Here is a 21,065-nt window from a genome sequence, read left to right as displayed (position 1 = left end):
ATGTTCAATTTGACTTTCCTCTTGCTGCTCCTCAACATTCAAATTCATTTTGGCAGTTTCATGCAGTCCAGGTGTTTTTGGAAAATGAAGCAGAAGGAAGGCAAGCATGGAGACTTGAAGAGCGGTTGTTTATTCTCCCCTAGAACAGTGCAGTGGCCAGTGGATAAAGAGTATTTCAACCAAATTTTAAATATACAGTAAGTATTTTTGCATTTCCCACATAAATGCCATCATCAATATTTCAAGGTGGGTCTTAAATCTTCTGTCTTCTTCTATGAAACTCCATACCAACCCATGACCCCAAGCTTTTTTAGAGACTCATTGCTATTTTACTCTTTTTGTTAGCCCAGTGTGTGTTCTGTTTTTCTTCAAGTTAGCCTCCCACTTACAAGTCTGGAAGTAGAAAGAAGGAAGCTGGATCTAACATTGACCATCACAAAGAGCCCTCCTTTTAACATTGTAGATAGCAAGTAGCCAGTAATTTCTCATCTAAAGAAAACAGATACTATTTCAATGAATTTCATCCTAAGAACATGAAAGTAATTGACTGTAGCTTCTGCTGATGGTTGATATAACAGTGTGTGCTTGTGTGAAGACCAAAATTGTTTGTGCCATACATAGCTGCAAAGAGATTCCACATAGATATTAAGTACTCCCTCAAATTCCTTGCATGTGGCCACTCTGCTTCCTGAAATTGACTTGAGAATATACTTTTTTTGGAAACAGGGTTTCTCTGTGTAGCTTTGGAGCCTAACCTGGCACTCACTCTGGAAACCAGGCTGGCCTTGAAGTTATAGAGATCCACCTGTTTCTGCCTCCTAAGTGCTGGGATTAAAGGTGTGTGTCACCAACACCCCACTGGAGAAAATACTTAAGGGACCTGTCTGTTGTGAGCTCCATTTTTCTTCCTTTTTCCCCATATTTCACTTACACACATGAACAACCACTTGATTTGAAGTATTGCAAAGTCTAGTTCTCTGCTCTCCCTTTACAGTAAAGAAGGAATGAATGTATTTTTAATGATTTTTTGTAGTCTTTACAAACTGAGGCTACAACTTACAGTGATGGCTGTTTACTTTCTTTGTCAATTGCCTCAATAACAGCTGTGACATATGATATTTGACAACACTTGAGAACAGGGAGCGGAGTTACCTACTAGTTCATCATTGACCTTATTTAAAAATCATGTGTCTTTTCTCTTTAGGTATAAGTTGTTTAATCTCTGACACTTATATCACTCTTATCTCTTATGTTTCACTTTCAGCACTTTTCTAATTGTAGATGCTTATTTTACCAATGTAGGCACTATACAGATGTTGATTTTGTAGAATGCGGGTAGTTGGTTTAAAATACAGCACTTTCTTTCAGTAGGCAAATATGAGAGATCAAGGCACTGATGTTTGTTGAATTCAGTATAGTGAAGTTGGTGTTTCAGTTGCATAAGGTCTAGTCTCAAATTCCTGTGTTTTTACTGAAAATTTTAATGACACTTTTTTTTGGTAATAAGGAGCATTTATAAAGTGACTCTTTTATATACAGAGACATAAGAAAGTTACAATTTTAAATGGAAAACATATTGCATTTAACTCTAAGTAAATCGTTGAAAATAAAGTAGTGTGTTTGGTGTATATTAATCATAGTATATAAAATGACTATGAAAATTCATGAGCTATCATTCCTCCCATAAACATTAACAAAACATGCTATTGTTCTCTTCCAACTGTCTTGTTGTGCATTTTTATTACATAACAATTAAACATTCCCAAACATTTTCTACTTTATATTGTTCTAGTTTATAAAAATGTAATGCTGACAATAAATTCGCAGTGGGATTCCAGCGTTATGTTAGTGTAAATGCAAAGGTAATCAAATGATATTCTGTAGTAGAAAACTATGATGGTCATATGTGCCCAATTTGAGTCTATGATGTGCCTGTGTAAAAATGACATAGTTGAACAATACCATAGGGAGCATACATACTTTTAATATCTGCGTTCTGGACCTAGAGAATGTGTATCTTGTGCATGTGAGACCAAACTACAGTATAGGAAATTGTAATTCAAACCAAGTTTTTTGTGCCCTTCTGTGGCCAAATTTAGTATTAATCTTGTCAAACACACATATTGATGCAGAATATGTATCTTTTATCAAATATGTCTTTGTTGCTTGAGTTTATGTAAAAATAAGTATTAAGGCCGAGGGGTGGTGGTGTACACCTTTAATCCCAGCACTTGGGAGGCCGATGCAGGTGGAACTATGTGAGTTGGAGACCAGCCTCGTCTACAGGAGCTAGTTCAGGACTGCCTCCAAAGCCACAGGGAAACCCTGTCTCGAAAAACCAAAATAAATAAATAAGTATTAAAAAGGAATTTGTGCCTGCAGCAGTTAACCTTGAAAGAAAAGCATGAGAGAGGACATGGGACGATATATTAGCTCTATTGTCCACTAATTATCATGAACTGAAAGTCCATAGACAAATGTCACCCCAAAAAGATTATGGTGTACTCTTCTGTGATTCTTTCTCAACCTTAGCCATTTCATTAATTTTTGTAAGAAAATATAAACTCTTTAGCTTACACATCATGTGTATTTTTATATTACTCAATGAGTTCAATAGAAAGATGGCTATGTTTACTGTTTGGTCAATGACGATGTCTGGTCTATACCTTCTGAGGAAGCAGTCACAAGCCAGAGATGGAAGAGGCTTTCTGTGTAAGATGCAAAAGAAACATCTCATTCATGGGAGATGGATCCCCATGGACTTCAAAGCTTTTGCAAGCTTCTAAGTCCTTATGTGTTTCCAACCTCAAAACAGAAGGTATTTGTTTCAGTATTTGAAGGAGGGTAGTCCTTGTATTGACTACAAATGATTGTGTATTTTCTCTGTCCAATTTAAACACATTACCTTTTACAGAACACCAACTGAGAACTACAAGTATGCACTGGCGTTGGCTTTTACCCTGGATGAGGTCAACAGGAACCCTGATCTATTACCTAATAAATCCTTGGTATTTGGTTTCTATAAAGATAATTGTTTTGGTCTGTCTCAGTTGTCCAGTATGAGTCAAATTTTGCGACAAGACCCTGTTTTTTTCCCTAATTATAACTGTGAGGAAGATATCGTGTGTTCTGTGATGCTTACAGGACCAAACTGGGAAACCTCTGCGATACTTCTGGCATACCTGGACCTATGGAAATCTCAACAGGTAAGAATTTTATGGGTTGGATTTGATTGAAATGATGACCTCATGGATACCAGTCCCAGATATTAAAAACTGTTAGAAGGTGACTAGACTTGCATTTATGTCAATATATGTAGCTCATGAGTACTATTCAGAGAATGATGGGCTATCCACATTTCCTTGTCTGTAATACAAAGAAGGGAAGATGTAATAGATAAGGGGGTGTTCTAGAACTCTTTGTAAAAAATGTTTTTACAAGTTCTTAGGAGTGCATGTTACCTCATGCTGCTCCCTGCATCCTAGGTTATTCATCTTACCTATGGATCCTACCATCCAATCCTAAGTGATCATGAAAAATTTCCCTATCTATACCAAATGGCGCCCAAGCACACATCTCTAGCCTTGGCCATGGTCTCCGTCATACTTCACTTCAGCTGGAACTGGGTAGGGCTGGTCATCTCAGACAATGATCAGGGCACCCAATTTCTCTCATTTTTGAGAAGAGAGTTGGAAAAAAATACAGTCTGTTTTGCCTTTGTCAATATGATTCCAATCAACATGCAGTTATACATATCCAGAGCTGAATTATATTATAATCAAATCAACACATCATCCACAAATGTTGTTATCATTTATGGTGACACAGAAAGTACTCTTGCTTTGAGCTTTCAAATGTGGGAATCCCGAGATTTACAGAAAATATGGGTCATCACCTCACACTGGGATGTGACTACAAGTAAAAGAGACTTCATGCTTGACTCATCCCATATGACTCTAGCTTTTGTACACCATCATGGTGAGATTTCTGGCTTTAAAGATTTTGTCCAGACAATGAACCCTCTCAAATACACAGATGAATACCTTACAAGGATGGAGTGGATGAAATTTAACTGTGAAGTGTTCACATCTAACTGTAAGACACTGAAAAACTGCTCATTGAATTCCCCCATGGAATGGCTAGTGGTTCAGAGTATTGACTTGTCCTTTAGTGATGGCCTTTATGACATATACAATGCTGTGTATGCTCTGGCCCATGCACTGCATGAGATGTTTCTTCAGCAAGTAGAATATACAACCATGGACAATGGGAAAGGACATAGTTCTATCTGCTTGAAGGTAATATTTCTTCTATTGTATAATATTTGGTGTCATCAATGTCCTATCTTTAGGAGTCTTTCAGATGACCAAACTCAGTGGACTAGGAAGTATTTCCCACAAAAGAAAGATGTCTAAGCATTGTTTTCTGCTGAGGGAGTAAATTATGTGTTTGGTAGAAACCTCTAGTGCAAAGGCAATGCAGCAGAAGATAAAATGCATCAAGGACAATTAGTGATTTTGTTACAGAGTATCATAACCCCTGTTCTAATATTGTAAACCTTATCAGTCCTTTCTCAAGAACACTCCCTGTTAGTAGATGATGTCTGTGTACATTAATCATAGCAATGTTGTAAATAGTGTAGGGAATGATATTCTTAAGTGTTCTCAACTAAATCTTTCCCCACAATCAGCCTTGGGGATTACAGTTGACATTATGATACTTATTACACAGGCAATATTCCTGTGATTCAGTTCAGTACATACATGTGCATGAATGACTGAAGGTTTCTCACTCTATATGTGTGCATGTTTGTGTGTTTCTGCTCGTGTGTGTGTGTGTGTGTGTGTGTGTGTGTGTGTGTGTGTGTGTGCCTCTATCAGTATTGACTATCTTCCTTTGTAATTGATAATAAATTTGTCTGTGTCTTTCTGCATGGGTATTTTTTCCTGTGTGTATCTACCTGTGTATACTTGGCAGTGAATTTGTCTGCATGAGACTTTTTGTATATGTGTGCATTCCCTTATATGTGCTAACACATATGAATATATGCATTATTCTCTCTCTCTCTCTCTCTCTCTCTCTCTCTCTCTCTCTCTCTCTATGCTTCTCTCTATTGTGCTTTTCCCTGTGTGCTTTTCCCTGTATGTATTTGGGTATATATGCATCCCTGTCTATGTTTTTCCAGTGTGTTTGTATGTATGTTTGGATGAATATGCCTATATATTTTTGCCTGCATATGTATAGGAATTCAAGGCATATATGTATGTGTATGTTTGACAAAAATCTTTGTGGCTGTATATTGTGGTGTCTCTGGATAGACATGAGTCTCTCTTTCTCATATGTGTCTGCGTGTATGAATATATTGCATATTTTTGTATGGTGTCTGCATATATGTCTCTTTATGTGTTTGGCAGGTTCTCCTGAGGGAGAACATTATTATATTCATTTAATCCATTTACTTTCACTGAGATGGCTCCCCTGGGCACCTGTAATAATGTTACCTTTAAGATAAAATCAGAAATTTTTCTTCAAAAAGTGGCAAACAGAATTTAGGATGACGTCTGTCTTACAGCTGAATACATTTCTGAAGAAGACCCAATTCACAAATCCTGTTGGGGACAGAGTGAATATGAACCAAAAAGAAGAATATCAGGAAGAGTATGACATTCTCCAGATTTGGAATTTCCCACATGGTCTTAGATTTAAGATTAAGATAGGACAGTTTAGCCCATATTTTCCAACTGGTGAACAGCTCCACGTATATGAAGAAATGATAAAATGGGCCACAGGAAATACACAGGTGGGTCTCAACAAATTGTACTAATTTCCATTACAGAGCAATAACACTGTCAAGTGGGAACATGTGTGCTTCCTTGATACTTAATGTAATAAATTGTCACATATGAGGCAATATCAAGCCTTCTACTTTATGCTTCCTCTTTTCTCCTTTTTGATATGACACTTTATTAATAATTTGAGGATTTCCAACATGCATATAGTGCATTTTTATGATATTCAATCCTGATTGTTGTTATAAATATGAATACAAACCAGTTATAAAACTGATATAAATTCCTGTAAAGTGAGCAATATTCTCTTGGATCATACTGATTAACATACAGCAATTTCTTCCCTTGTTCTGAATCTTGGGTACAGATGTTGAAAAATTAGACTGTTGTAGGATAAAGTAATTAAAATTACACAAATAATACATTTTTATTATTTAATTTTGTTTAATACTTTAAAAAAAGAGTTCCTAAATTGTCAACACCTCTAATCATAGATTAACATTTTCAGGATGTATATTAGATGTTCTATGGATTATTAAGTTGCTTCTTCTTTCTTTTTTCTTTTTTTTCTGTGGGTATGGGTGTTTTGTCCTCAGGTATGCTTGCAACTGCTGTGACTTTGGTTCATATCGAGGACAGAAGAGTTATTTGAGTTATTTGAGTCCCTAGGAAATGATCCACACAGTGACAGCTAACAATCAGTTTTGAGTCCTATTCATGAGCTGGATTTAACTACCTAACACTGAGTTCTGTCTCCAGCTCTGAATCATACACTATAGAAGAATTTTATCACTGGAGATATCTTGCTTGCTCAGATTAATTATTTCATAGTTCATCCAAGATAATAAGGGAGTGTCTAGTTTTCTTCTCTTTATTTGAAACATTGTTAGTAAAAAAATGGGTTTTGATGAAATTTGTAAATGAAATATTGAATTATTGGTCATGGATATTTTATAGGGATGAAGTCAGATGTGGCTGGTTTTAAGTTTTCCAATTCAAACAGCCTAGTACAATTTAGGTTGATTTTTAAAGACTGCAATTTCAGCAAAGTCTTCAAGAAAAATCTGAAGTGATATATCAGGTTACCTGGATATTATGAATTGTAGAGTTTTTGTTCTTTCCCCAAGTGTAAGAAGGGTCATACACAGGGAAAATATCATAAGCTGAAGGTATAGATACTGATCTATATATCCATGTAAAGGGCAGCAATGAAATTGCGCATGTATTCTACCCATACCGTGCTTGAGCCTTGCTAAAACATCCACTGGAAAAACACTAGGAATTAAAAACAATTAAACCAGTGCTCTGCTTTCATAAATGCAAAATAAAATGTTGAAACCAAACAGAAAACAAATATTCAGGATGGTATCAAAGCAACATGGCTCAAAATCTTACAGTCATAAACTTAAAGGAGAGTATGTTCAATGACATACTGAACAAGGAAATAAAAGAATGATCACAAGAGTGTTCCAGAAAAATGAAAGAACACAAATCACTTCTTGGAGAAGCAATGGGACCATGAAAACTTGTATACAATTAGACAGTTAATGGTAATGTGACAAAGGATTTCTCTAAAGGTACAAAATATTTAAAAAGTTTAAACTAAATTATATAAAGGTAAAGCAAAAAATCAAATAAAAAATCTCAGTTAAAATACTCAGCAAGAGAATATTTTAAGTTGAACACAGGATGGAAGACTTGGAAAACAGGACTAGAACAGAAAATTCAAAATATGACAAAAATATTACAAAAGGGATGAAAATCATAGGACATAAAAGCAATATGAATAAAGATCAAATTTAGAAACCACAGGCACAAGAGGAGAAGGAAACACTAAATTCATCAACATTATATCCAGCAAAATGAGATTTAAATATCCAAAACTACAGCATGATATGTAGCCATATAGATTTGATAGTCATTTAAATACCAAAGATTCAACATCAGAAGGAACCCCTGATTTTTTATTTAAATTTTTATTCTAAAAAAGAATGAAATTTGAATACTGCAGGAGATAAGATCCAGTTGTAAACAGCAGATTCTACTGAGAATACTGTTTTTTAACTTTAGAAGCACTCTTATTTACATATGCATTTCTGCATTCCCTCAAACCCTTCCCACCAACCCACCAACACCCTGCCACCTCCTCCAGAGGGATAGTGAGGCCCTCCATGGGGTACAATGAAACTTCATCATATAATTTGGTGATGGGTGCCGGCCCCTCTTCCTGTATCTGGGCTGCAATAGTATCCCTCCATAGTGAATGGGCACCCAAGGTCCATTTGTGCTCTGGGGATAAATACTAGATCCACTGTTAGAGGTCCCATAGACTGCCCTGGCCTCCTACCTGGCACCCACATTCTGAGGGCTTGGTTCAGTCCAATTCTGGTTCCCCAGCTTTATGACTAGGGTCTCTGTGCTCTCACAAGGTCAGGTCAGCTGTTTCTGTTGGTTTTTCCAGCACGGTCTTTGCTTCTTTGCACATCCCACCTCCCTCTCTGGAACTGGATTGCAGGAGTATGTCTCAGTGTTTAGCTTTGGGTACATGTTTCTGATTTGATCAGCTACTGAATGAAGGCTCCAGGAATGAAGACCAAAGTAGTCATCAATCTAAGAATCCTCTTAAAGTAGGACAGTAATATATTTCAAATACTTAGAGACATATGCTGCCAATCCTGGTTACTACACCAAGCAATATTACCCCTGATTATAGAAAGAGACATAACAAAGTTCCTTAATGCAAACAATTACAGAACGCATAACCAATGAAGCAACACTGTGAAAATACTTAAAGAACTCTTTCAGACAAAGCAACAAGATGTCAAAGGAACATATAGCCATCACTGGAACAACAGTCAGACAACCAGCTATTGGAAAAATACAAAATATTGTGACAGAATATTTTGAAAAAGAGAACTTTTAGCAATAAAAGACAATAATTTACAAGTAGTTTTCAATAACAATTAAATGTTAATGGTCACATTTTCTAATCAAAATGCACAGACAATAATATTGGTTAAAAAAACATTCCTTTGTTGCCTTCATGGGGAAAATAGGTTAGAAACCTTCTAAAAAAGTAAATCCAGAGAATAATATCTTAGATGGGCATGCATGTAATAATTCTGGACAAAACACCTCCCAGGAGATCTCAACAGCACAGCAGGAAGATTAGTCTCTACAACCAAGATGACTTCATTTCAAGGATGCAAACATGCTTCAACATATGCAGAAATTAAGAGTAAAACACCACATAAATAAACTCAAGGATAGAATTCAATGATATCCCCAATTATGCAGAAAGCTCTCTTAGGTAAATCCAAACTTCATTCAGATTTAAAAAAAAACATGAAAGAAAAAATCCTGACAGAATACAATGAGGACAACTTGACATATTAAGGTTTTCTGTGGCAAACATACTGACAACATTGTACCACGTGGAGAGTAAAGTCAAAGAATATCCATTACAGTGATATGGAGTAATGTGTGTCTTGTGGTGCATGTCTTTATTCAGACTCCTGGACAAAGATTCAGGGAGCTCTTTCTTTTTGTAGTATGTCTCAAATACATGGGGAGCTCAAGCCAAACTGAGATCTGTCAGTAAAATGAGAAGAAAATGGAAAATGGTGTGTATTTTCTCTACTCTTGTTCAAAATAGTCCATAAAAATTATCAAATTAAACAATAAATGAAAAAGAAGAGACATACAAAAATGAAGGAATGAAATTTGTCATGGATAAAGGAGTTTACAAAACAATAGCATCGACCCCAGATGCTCTTTGGGAGGACAGTACAGGACTAATCCAGCCCCCTGATCATGGATGCCAATGGGGAGGCCCCTGCACTCCTGGGAGCCTCTGGAGATGGACTGGCGTTTTGCCCTGGTGGGTGGGAGGGACTTCGAGAGCCCATCCCACTTGAAGGGATTCGCTCTGTCTCTGAACACATGGGGAGGGGCCTAGGCCCAGCACAGGAAGATTTGGTGGACTTGGTGGAGCCCTGGTTGGGGGCCCTACCCTGCCTGGGGAGTGGCGGGTGGATGGGGTGGGGGGTAGGTTGGAGGTGGGGGAGAAGGAATGGGGGTGGGGAGAGGGAGAGGGAGAGGGAAAGTACAAAAAAAAAAAAAACAATAGCTAAACGATGAGAACTTGCTTCAACAAAAACAACAGAAAGGGAAGCATTGTAGTTCTCCACACTTGTGGAAAACATGAGATGATTCTGTTCTTAGGAGATGGTTTTCTTTTGACATAGAAGTTACCACAAAACAAGAGATGCAAAATGAGCAAACAAGAATCAGGAACCTTCTAATTAACATATGGATCACAATCACCAGCATCATGATAATCAAAGATAATACATACATTTTTAAAATTAGGAAATCCTTCAATTAACTTTAAACAAGGTAACTTTTATTGGGGTTCCCCCACATCCCTAGTCTTTGTAGGACTTTTCACATTGGGAAACAATTTACTTCCAGCTCAATAAATGTCAAGTCAGCACCTCCTTATGACTGAATACACTGAGCTCTGTCTACACAGCTCTTTGCTCTCCACACTCTGTATGTCATTATTTGCAGTACTATTTTATTGGAGTTAATTTGTGTTGTCTGAGATTTTAGGAGGTATTTACCTTGTTTCAGATTCCCACTCATCCTATTTCACTTTTCAGTTATTGTCAAGTGATCATAAGTAAATGGAAGGGGAATGGTTGACATAGCTCATGGTTACAGTCAATGGAAGACCAGGCAGGAATCAGGAGACTGCAGCTAAAGCATAGACCCTGAATGAACAGGGAAAATAGCTTGCTGTCCTTGCATTTATCATAAAACCCTTCGAGGGACCACACCACCCATTAACAATTAATAAAAAGCTCCACATATAGGGTCACAGACTACTCTGAAAATGAGAATTTTTTATTTAAACTTCTCTGTGTCTTTTAAATCCTGTACTTTTTGTAATGTGGTCACACATTTGGTGTATATAAAATTACCTTATTAATGTCTACACAGGCTACATAACATAGGTATGAAAGGAATAGGTGAAACTTTTGTTATCTAATTTTCCTCAGATGCCACCCTCTGTGTGCAGTGCTGATTGTGGTCCTGGATTCAGAAAATTCTGGCAGGAGGGAATGGCAGTCTGCTGTTTCAAATGCCAACCCTGCCCAGAAAATGAAATCTCTAATGAGACAAGTGAGTATTCCGGCAGTTGTAAAGCATCCATTTTGATCATTCCTCTCAGCCTCCACACTGGGAAGCCAAAGGGTTCTGAAAGGGAATTGCACAAACACAATGTAATATTTGCCTATTTAAGCTTTATAAAAATATGAGCATTAGCTCTGTCCCTGTTTCAAAATTCCTGTGCCTTGAACCACTTCTTGACTCGTTGTAAATTCACCGCAGGTGGCCTTTTCTCAAAGATACTCTTTTGTTAATCAATGTGCAGTCTGAGAGAATTTTACACAAGGCCCTTCCACAACTTATAAATAGGGAACTACTAATGAACACAACATTATATATAAACACTCGGTCTTAAGGTCTCTTGTATCATCTACTTAATGCTGTTTTTCAGTATCTGCTTCACAATTGAGTACATCCACTGAGTCTGGGTCTCACAGAGATTGAAACTGGGGAGGAGGAAGGTGTTTTCTATTCTCAAATGGAACAGAATCAATATGTAGGGGCATTTTAGTGCTAAGTATGTACAGCTGGTTCTACTTTGAGTGACAGGCTACAGCTTCTTCTGGATAAGACTCAGGAAGTTTCTGCTGATACTGCCAGAAGAATGAACTAAGGCCGCATTTATGATAACTTTTATTTTTGCACTTCCCAAACATTATTCATCCCTCACTTTCATGCTGCTACTTGCCCCATGTAATCCCAATAAGTTTTAAATCATCAGATATTTTGATAATTATATATGAATACACCTATGACTACATACACAATCATACAAAGTGATGATTTCATTTAAAGGTGCTTTTATTTAATGTGTTTGAGCCTGAAAATGTAAAATGGATAATGTATCAGAGGTCAGGTCCCAGTATAACACACAGTCTTCATATCTCCTGGGGACAGCATTCATAGAAATGATGAAGACAAGGCCTCAGGAGGCACTGAATCCATGGGATCTTGGGTTTTAAAAACACCCAGAAAAGGTGTGGTTACAGAAACAGCTAACCTGAACAACAGGGAGCTTCCAGACACCAGACTGATAGCTGGGAAACCAGCATAGGATGAACACAGACCCCCTGAATATGGGTGTCAGTTAGGAGGCCTGGACAGTGGAACAGTATTTATCCCTAGTACATGAATGGACTTTGGGAGCCCATTCTACATAGAGGGAAACTCTCTCAACCTAGACATATAAGGGTGGGGGGCTAGGCCCTGTTCAAAATGATATGACAGACTTTGAATATCCCACAAGAAAAGCCTAACCCTCCGTGGGGAGCGGAAAGAGGATGGCATAAGGGATTGGAGGGGTGCAGGGGAGGAGTGGAGGGAGAGGGAACTGGAATTGACATGTAAAATAAGCTTGTTCCTACTTTAAACTTAAACAAAGGAAAAAATGCTGTGGTTAATGAATTGAGCATTTGTGAATTCACCAATACATGTCATTTCTTCATAGCTCCCAGAATGTAGTAAAAATTCTGTGCTTCTTGATATCATGTGACATGATGGCATCAATATACCTAAATAGACAAAATAATTACTTTTGCTTTTGTTACCCACAGATATAAAGAAAATTATGAAATGAGAGAATTTCTATGCAACAAGGTCCTTCTATGACATTCTTGGCAACAAAATATAAGCGTTGCCAAGTTTCTTATGTACATGTAATTGAAATGCCCTATCAATAAAAATGCTGAAGGTGAATTAATGGTACATTACTCTCGTCCTCAGATATGGATCAGTGTGTGAAGTGCCCAGAGGACCAGTATGCCAATATAGAGCAGAACCAATGTATGCACAAAGAAGTGATATTTCTGTCCTATGAAGACCATTTGGGGATCACTCTTGGCTTAATTGCCTCGTGCTTCTCTGCATTCACAACTATGGTGCTTGGAGTCTTTGTCAAGCACCATGACACTCCCATTGTGAAGGCAAATAATCAGAAGCTTAGTTACATCTTGCTCATCTCACTCTTCTTTTGTTTCCTCTGCTCCTTCCTCTTCATTGGCCAGCCAAACACAGCTACATGCATCTTTCAGCAAATCACATTTGGAGTTGTATTCACTGTAGCTGTTTCCACTGTGTTGGCCAAAACAGTTATTGTGATTCTGGCTTTCAAAGTCACAGTCCCTGATAGAAGAATGAGATATTTCCTGATTTCAGGGGCCCCTAACTACATCATTGCCATCTGTACTCTCATCCAAGTTATTATCTGTTCAGTCTGGTTGGGAGTTTCTCCTCCCTCTGTTAGTATTGATGCTCACTCTGAGCATGGCCAGATCATCATTGTGTGCAGTAAGGGTTCTGTCACTGCCTTCTACTGTGTCCTGGGATACCTGGCCTGCCTGGCTCAGGTGAGCTTCATTGTGGCTTTCTTGTCCAGGAATTTGCCTAACACATTCAATGAAGCCAAGTTCTTGACATTCAGCATGCTGTTGTTCTGCTGTGTCTGGGTCACTTTCCTCCCTGTGTACCATAGTACCAAGGGTAAAGTCATGGTAGCTGTGGAAATTTTCTCCATCTTGGCTTCCAGTGCTGGGATGCTAGGATGCATTTTTGTTCCCAAGTGCTTCATAATTTTGTTTAGACCAGCAAGACAAATCTCTTCCAAATATCATGGGAAAATCACCTTCCAGAACTGAATATTTTATTAGTTCTAACTCACAAGTATATATTTAGCTCATATCTAGCAAATATTCAATCATAAGGCAAGACCTATCTCTTTTAGAATGATTCTCACTGTTTCCTCTTATAATATAGGCTAGTGGTATCATGTCTACTACTGTTGTCTACATTGTGTCTTATACTCTTTCACTCAGTTAATGATTTCTGAAATCCTAGGCATTGGACAATAATGCAGATTTGAAATATTATTTTCTACTTAAAATACAAAACTGTTCGAAATATTTGCTATGTTCTTATAAAATATCTGAGTGGATGAATAACTTTTATGGCAGCAGAGTGCTATTGGCAAAATACAAGATATTTTTGAGACAGAGATCCTTGGTTTGCAGACATCTTTAGAACAAAGTTCCTTCTTGTGGGGGAAAGGAGGAAGATCCTGATGCACCCACGGCGTTAGAAAAGTAGGACATGGAAGAAAAAGTGACATTTTGATAAACATATAGAAAGACTTTTACAGAAGCTTGGGTGATGCCTCAGCAGTTAATACCATGTGATGTTCTTGTTGAGAATACTAATCAATCTGTATCTTCAAAATTCTCTTTAGGACTTCCTAGAGCAATATATCCAAAGGATCAGATAGTCTCATCTGGGCTTCAAGTTTACCTTTGCATGTTAACACACACACACACACACACACACACGTGCGCGTACACACACACACACACACACACACACACACACACACACACACACACACAATTATGTAAGTTTTCAAATATTGGAAAAATATTAAAGACTCTGATTTGTGTTTTACGTCTTCAAATTGCTCTTAAGATATCAGAATTAGATATAATCTACAAATGAAGGATGGAATTTAGAAGAGATGTCCGGGTCTATTTACAGGCATTTGACATAAGAAGCTTCAATTTTTAGTGCTCCATAAGACGCACAGTGAGAACCAATAGGGAAAGACAGCTTGATATATTGATGTCTTGTAGGTATGAATTTTACATGACAATAATCATCAAAATTTTAAGCATCTGTCACATTTCTATTAAAGAAAAACATGGGTTTTAATACAGCTCTATTATACCAGGAACTACCAAAGTCATTTTTCGTAGCATAAATATCCCTGGTTCCAGGTTATAAGAGTTTATTTCTGTTACAAAAATAGTTTTACTTTCATTTTCAACTTAAGGAGTGTTCTAGTACACATGCAGTAGGTACAGGGACCAGAATATTGCCTTTACTCCTAAAAACTGGCATTTTGAATATTACTAGTATACATTTGGTTACTGAGATGTGAATCTAGGAACTCCAGATTAACAGGCACTGCTATTAAGTGATTTTATTAGATTTCAGTTGGTTATTGATGTTTAACAGTTTGAGGCTTACTTCTTTTCATGAGTGTTAAAGTGTTGGGGTCATTAGAGTTACCGATGAAGGACCAAAAATTAAAAAGAATAAAGGTTTAATAACTTAGCCTCTGAAAAGTAAACTTCTAATGACTGGGAATGCCATGGCTGGAACCTGAGGTAACCCTCCACCACTTAGGTCAAACTTCCTTTCTGCTAATTGCTGGTCATAAGTTTGTAAATATCCACGGCCCAGGGGATAACGGACAGACCCTGTGACACCATAACCCTTGCAATCCAGTATACTGTCTTATCTTGCTCAAATGTATCTTGCTTAAGATATATAGGTACTGCTTTACTCTGTACTTTGAATGACCTTAAGTAACCATGGAGACTCTGAAATTTGTGGTCTTCAACCTTATGATCTGCCCCTTTAAAGACTTCTGTTTTGGGCCTGTTGGCATCTCATTTCCCTGCCATGGAGAGTGATCCAAGATGGCCACCTTGAACAATAAAAAGAAAACTTTTGCATATTCATTAGAATTGTTGACTCTTTGGGTTGGTGTCTTTGGATCTGAGAACCTGGCACAACAATTGATAGTAAGGGAATGTGACCCTGTCTTTCAATTAGGGTGAGTCCTATCTGTAAACATTGTAAACCAATATATATTCATATCATGAGGAAGCTATACATCATGAAATTTGTCATGAAAATTTATTAAATTCTATTTTTGTTTCCAGATTTTTAAACTGCTAGGTTGGTGATAGACATGGCTTTGAAGAACTTGGGCTGGTTTTTGCATTGGGCTTATGTTAGGTTTCTAGTAGCTATATCATTGCTCACAAGTGAGTGTATCTCATATTATAGAAGATTTGAATTGCATAGGCACAATGATTGTATGTGGTACATACATATGTATGCAGGAAAGAAACTCATACATAAACCTATAGAGAGAGGAAGGGCACAGTTGATCATTGCAATACCTGTTTAAAATGCTTAAAAATCAGTAAAAAAAATTCTGGTGTGTGCAGCATCAAAAAATCTAGTAATATTTTTAATCTGGTCTATTAGACTTTCCACTGACACTTTCTCAGATATCACATGTAGGTTAAAGTTTAACTATTAACCAATTGATATTGTTTTAACCCCAGAAATCCCTATCCCTTCCCTTTTCTGCTTCCCAGGGAGTGTGAGGCCTTCCATGGGAGATCTTCAAAGTTTGTCATATCATTTGTAGCAGAGCCTAGACCCCACCTGGTGTGTCTAGGCTGAGAGAGTATCCCTGTATATGGAATGGGCTCTTAGACTCCATTTGTGTATTAAGGATAAATACTAATCCACTACCAGAGGCCCCATAGATTAATCAGGTTACCAAGTCCCATGTGCAGATGTTGGAGTGACATGCCAGCAGGAACATTTCCTGGTGACTTTCTAGAGTGGCTTACAAAATAAGAACCAAAATGAGGACAAACAACAGACACCTGATGGGGGAAGTCCTTCTCTGTCTAAGATAAGAGATAATATAATAGAGGGAGACATTATAGGTTTAAAGAGAAATCAGGCACTAGGAAAATGTCTGGAGACCTTCAAAGAGGACACCAACTAACAATCTAAGCAACAGAACAGAGGCTACCTTAAATGCCCTCTGCTGATAATGCTATTGATAACTAATTCATGTGCCATAGTTTAGCCTTCATCCAGCAGCTGGTGGAAGTAGAAGCAGAAACCCACAGCTAAGCCTTGAACTGAACTGAAATCCAGTTGCAGAGAAGGAGGACTGATGAGCAATGATATCCATACCAGGCTGGTGAAACCCACAGAAACAGCTGACCTGAACAAGGGAGAATTCTTGTTCCTCAGACTGATAGCTGGGTTACCAGCATGGGACTGATCTAGACACCATGAATGTCTTTTTCAGTGAGGAGACCTTGGTAATCTATGGAACCTCCTGTAGTAGTTCAGTACTTATCCCTAGCATAGGTGTGGACTTTGGGAGCCCAGTCCACATAGATGGATACTCCCTGAGCCAAGACACATGGGGATGGCCTAGGCCCTATCCCTAAGGATATGGTAGACTCTGATGACCCCCTATGGAAAGCCTCACCTTCCCTGGGGAGCAGAAAGGATATGTGATAGGTAGGGTTTTATTTGGGGGGTGGTAGTGGAAGAGGGGAGGGAGAAGGAACTGGGATTGACATGTAAAACGATTTTGTTTCTAATTCAAATTTTAAAAAAAAACACGAAATAAAAAAGGAATAAACAAATCTTAAGAGAAACATTTCAAGACCGAAAAACTGAAATACAGAAAATAAAGAAAGTGCAATCTGATGGAATGCTAGAAATACAAAAGCTGGGTAAACAATCATGAACTACAGATGCAAGCATAACCAACAGAATACAAGAGATAGGACAGAGCTCTCAGGCATTGAAGATACACTACAAGAAATAGACTCATCGACCAAAGAAAATCTTAAGTCCAACAAATTCCTAACACAAAACATTCAGGTAATATGGGTCACTGTTGTAGGGAGAAACCCTGATTATAGGTATCGCTGCCCATGCCTGCTTGGGCATGGTCTCAGTTACATGATGGTGGAGGTCTTTCTGCATATATGTTTGTCTTAATGGTTTATAAATAAAGCACTGTTGTCCAATAGTAAACATATAGGGAAGCAAGTTAGGTGGGACTAGGAGAGAAGAAGGATTCTGGGAAATATGGGAAAGGGAGAGAGTTGCCGTGTGATCCCAGAAAGAGAAGATGCGTAAGGCCGGTGTCCTCAGTAAGATAAGTCCTGATAAAAAATATATAGATTAGTAGTTGTGGTTGATAATTAAGACTGAGGTAGCAAATAAGAAATCCTAGTCATTGGAAAGCAGCATTGTAACTAATATAAGACTCTGTGTATCATTTGGGGGCCCTAAAGTGGCAGCAGAACCCAGGCAGCTCTCGGAAAGAATTATTCTTACAGTTATATAAAAAGTGTTTAAGAAGGGAGGCAAACACTAGGCTCTCTCACTTGGCTGAGCTGACTGGGAAGCATTTGTGGGTCCATCCTGCTCAGGTGCAAACTTGGTCACTGGTTCCCTTTCATGAGTATTTTCCCCTAATAAACTACCAGTTATTAACCTATTGCTGACTCCACTTTGTAATCATCAATATCTGGTGTCAGAAGGAGGTTTCTCTCCCATGCCCTCTGGCCTTTTTCTGATTAGAGCCTCATCCGAGGTCTCCTGCTAGGATGGCCCTGCATTCCCAACCCTTGCTGTTCCTTCATCCCTTATGGGCCCCGCCGAGTGTTTTTTTCTGCAGGTCTCCCAACCTGAGGATCCAGAGGAAGAAAGGACACCCGCTGCCACCTCCTGGGGTCTGTTTCCCAGCCTAGGTGGGGCTTCCCCCAGCTGCCCTTGCGCAGGTTTTCCCATCCCGTGCCCCCTCCCCTTCCATTTCACCACCACAGAAACTGTCGTGGCTGGATACCACCTCAGTGCCCACAAGTGGCTACGGCCCTGCGGGTTTCCAAAACCCTTCCCTTCTGACTGTTTATGGGCCTAACCAATGTCTCTCTTGTTTGGTTTAGAAACCAGACCCATAGAGAGAAATTGATGCCATGGTCAAAAATTCAAGCTTGGGAGTTATATGTCAGAGGAGAGAACCTACTGTTGGTTTGTTATTGATGCTTTTGTTAATCTGTCCTCTAAATGTACATGTTTAGAATTATATTTTACTACTCGCAAACTTGGTGAAAAAGTCTCCTCTTGCTGTTGGGGTGGGTAATGCAGAGACTCATAACTGTTCAGAAGTACTAAGGATAAGCAACGGCGAAAGACTGGGGTATATTTGATTACCTGACACCTGAGTGTGGGACCCACAATGCTCCATTACCTCCAAGAGGGTCTGCTGACAATTAATGAAATCTATTACTTTCATCATTTTTGTGGAGGAAGAACTTTCCAATTTTCTTCATTAAAAATGAAACTGTGCATTTCCTCAAGTATTTCTCTATTTTTAAAAAATTGTATTGTTTTATGAGGTTGAATTTCTCTGTGTAGTTCTGGTTGTCTTGAAATTTGAACTATGAAACCTGCTAAAATTATGCACCACTGAGCCAACAACCGCTGGAAATTTCATTTATTTAAATGATAACAGTCTTATTTGATTTACCATTCCCAGCTCCCTCACTCTCTCCAGTTCTCCCACATGCCCCACCATCTCCCCATTCTATATCCATACTCCCATGAGAGAGGATGAGATCTTCCATGGCAGATTATCAAAGGCTGTCACATCAGTTGGGACAGTACCCAGGCCCTCCTTTAAGTTAGATAAGGATATGTCCCTAAGATTAGAGAGGTACTATGCACATGATATTCCTGGGGAAGCTTAGAAGCAGTAGTCCTGGGAGAAGTCATAAATTATTCATAAGAATTCCTATCACTCCAATATCCCCAATGTGTACAAATATGAACCACCCCAAGCAGGCAACATGTGAAGATCAAAGTCTAATGTAAGGTCCAGGGCATCATATAGCTTAGCTTTACTGGATCTTATTGAAAATGCTGGGCTGAATCTCTGGCTTACACCATGCCCATCAGAAGTGGCTGCACTAACATGGACAGTTTCTCCTTTTACATTTTCTCACCTTCTATTTTAAGGTTTAATTCTACTATGAAGATTTTGAATGTGAGCAAAAGATGAGACATTTTTGGAGCAGTTTTTGTTTTTAATTTTGGGTGGCATTTGCTTTAGTCAGCAATTTGAGCCTTAAGCAAAGGATTTATCAAACTGAATAAGATTGGTGGCTATAATTACTAATCCTCAATGACATATAGGTTTATATATGGGAACAATTCATGTGGCTTATTAGAAATAAGAGTGGTTTGATGTACAGCACAATTAAAATCTTGGCCACATTTTTATGTTACTATATTTTATCACTATTATTATAACTAAACCTGGGTATGAAGTTCTGACAGCTGTAGAACTGATTATGTACACCAGGATACCCTCAGACTCACAGAGATGTTCTTGTCGATGCCTACCAAGTCCTGGGATTGAAGGTGTGTATCAAATAGCATGGCATTATTCTCAATTTTGGATGGTAATCCAGACATATATCACGAAAATGTGTTTAAGTTCAGATTCAGGTAATATGATACACTCTTCTGACCTCCACAGTCATCATCAAACAGCAGTGCACAGAAATTCTTGTAGACAAGGTACTGACACAGAATAGAACTAATTCACACAGTTAGTTTTACAAAATTTTATTTCAATATGCATTATTTTATAAGTTTAAAACTTCAGTAAAGGGCGGAGCATTTGTGGTGCATGCCTTTAATCCAAGCACTTGGGAGGCAGAGTCAGTTGGATCTCTATGAGTTTGAGACCAGCCTAGTCTACAAGAGCTAGTTCCAGGACAGCATCTAAAGACACAGAGAATCCCTGTCTCAAAAAAAACCAAAAAATGGAAAAAAAGCAACAACAAAAAACAAAAAACAATTTCAGTAAAGGTGTTGAAAAGTTACTTATCTTTATGTTTCCAGTATGTACACCTGGGACTTGTAATTCAAGAATACTGTATAAATGCGATGTCACATGATTTATAATGGTGTTTTCTGACATCTTTTAATGTTTGAAAGGTTGATATAAGATACACTACAGTCTTAACATTTGTGAAGTTTCTGATAAGATAAGAGCAGCGACCACACATCTTCTTACAATCCTTATATCTGTAAAACTTCAGTCCAGTGTGAACTCTCTGATGTGTTCTAAGACTTCATGTAGGCAAAGGATTCATCACTTTCCAGACATTTTTAATATTTCTCTATCAGAATGGACCCTCAGATATGTACTACATTTTACTTGAAGGAAAATAAATTGTCTCATTTTGGACATATGTAAGGCTACTTTTCAATATAGTCACTGAGGTTTTCTATGATTTAAATTCTAGATAAAGGACAAGGCGTATTCTCCATATTTGTAAGGTTTCTATCCAGTATGGATTTTCTGATACTTAATAAGGTGTGTGCTTGTAGCAAGATGTTTGTCACACTCTTCAAATTTGTAAGATCTCTGTCCAGTATGAATTTTCTGATGTTCTCTTAAGATTTGTGGATGCAGTAAAAGATTTG

At 38.0% G+C, this 21,065-nt stretch overlaps 1 protein-coding gene across 1 annotated transcript; it reads left to right on the top strand.

Moving 5' to 3' along the window:
• LOC113838889 (vomeronasal type-2 receptor 116-like) lies at positions 1-13,597 on the top strand. The gene is made up of 6 exons (XM_027434397.1): positions 1-197; positions 2,915-3,206; positions 3,486-4,298; positions 5,573-5,800; positions 10,853-10,976; positions 12,687-13,597. The coding sequence occupies exons 1-6, from the start codon at positions 1-3 to the stop codon at positions 13,595-13,597; spliced, it is 2,565 nt and encodes an 854-aa protein (XP_027290198.1).
• The last annotated feature ends 7,468 nt before the right edge of the window (positions 13,598-21,065 follow it).

Source organism: Cricetulus griseus, unplaced genomic scaffold (genome assembly GCF_003668045.3).
Source record: "Cricetulus griseus strain 17A/GY unplaced genomic scaffold, alternate assembly CriGri-PICRH-1.0 unplaced_scaffold_89, whole genome shotgun sequence".
NCBI classification, from domain to species: domain Eukaryota; kingdom Metazoa; phylum Chordata; class Mammalia; order Rodentia; family Cricetidae; genus Cricetulus; species Cricetulus griseus.
Note: the sequence above shows the minus strand (reverse complement) of the source record. Positions and strands in the feature narration are given on the sequence as shown.

Coding starts and splice junctions, on each gene's coding strand:
- LOC113838889 (XM_027434397.1), top strand. CDS start 1: ATGTTCAATTTGACTTTCCTCTTGCTGCTCCTCAACATTCAAATTCAT. Junction 3,207..3,485: donor ACCTATGGAAATCTCAACAG/GTAAGAATTTTA, acceptor CCTGCATCCTAG/GTTATTCATCTTACCTATGG. Junction 5,801..10,852: donor GGGCCACAGGAAATACACAG/GTGGGTCTCAAC, acceptor AATTTTCCTCAG/ATGCCACCCTCTGTGTGCAG.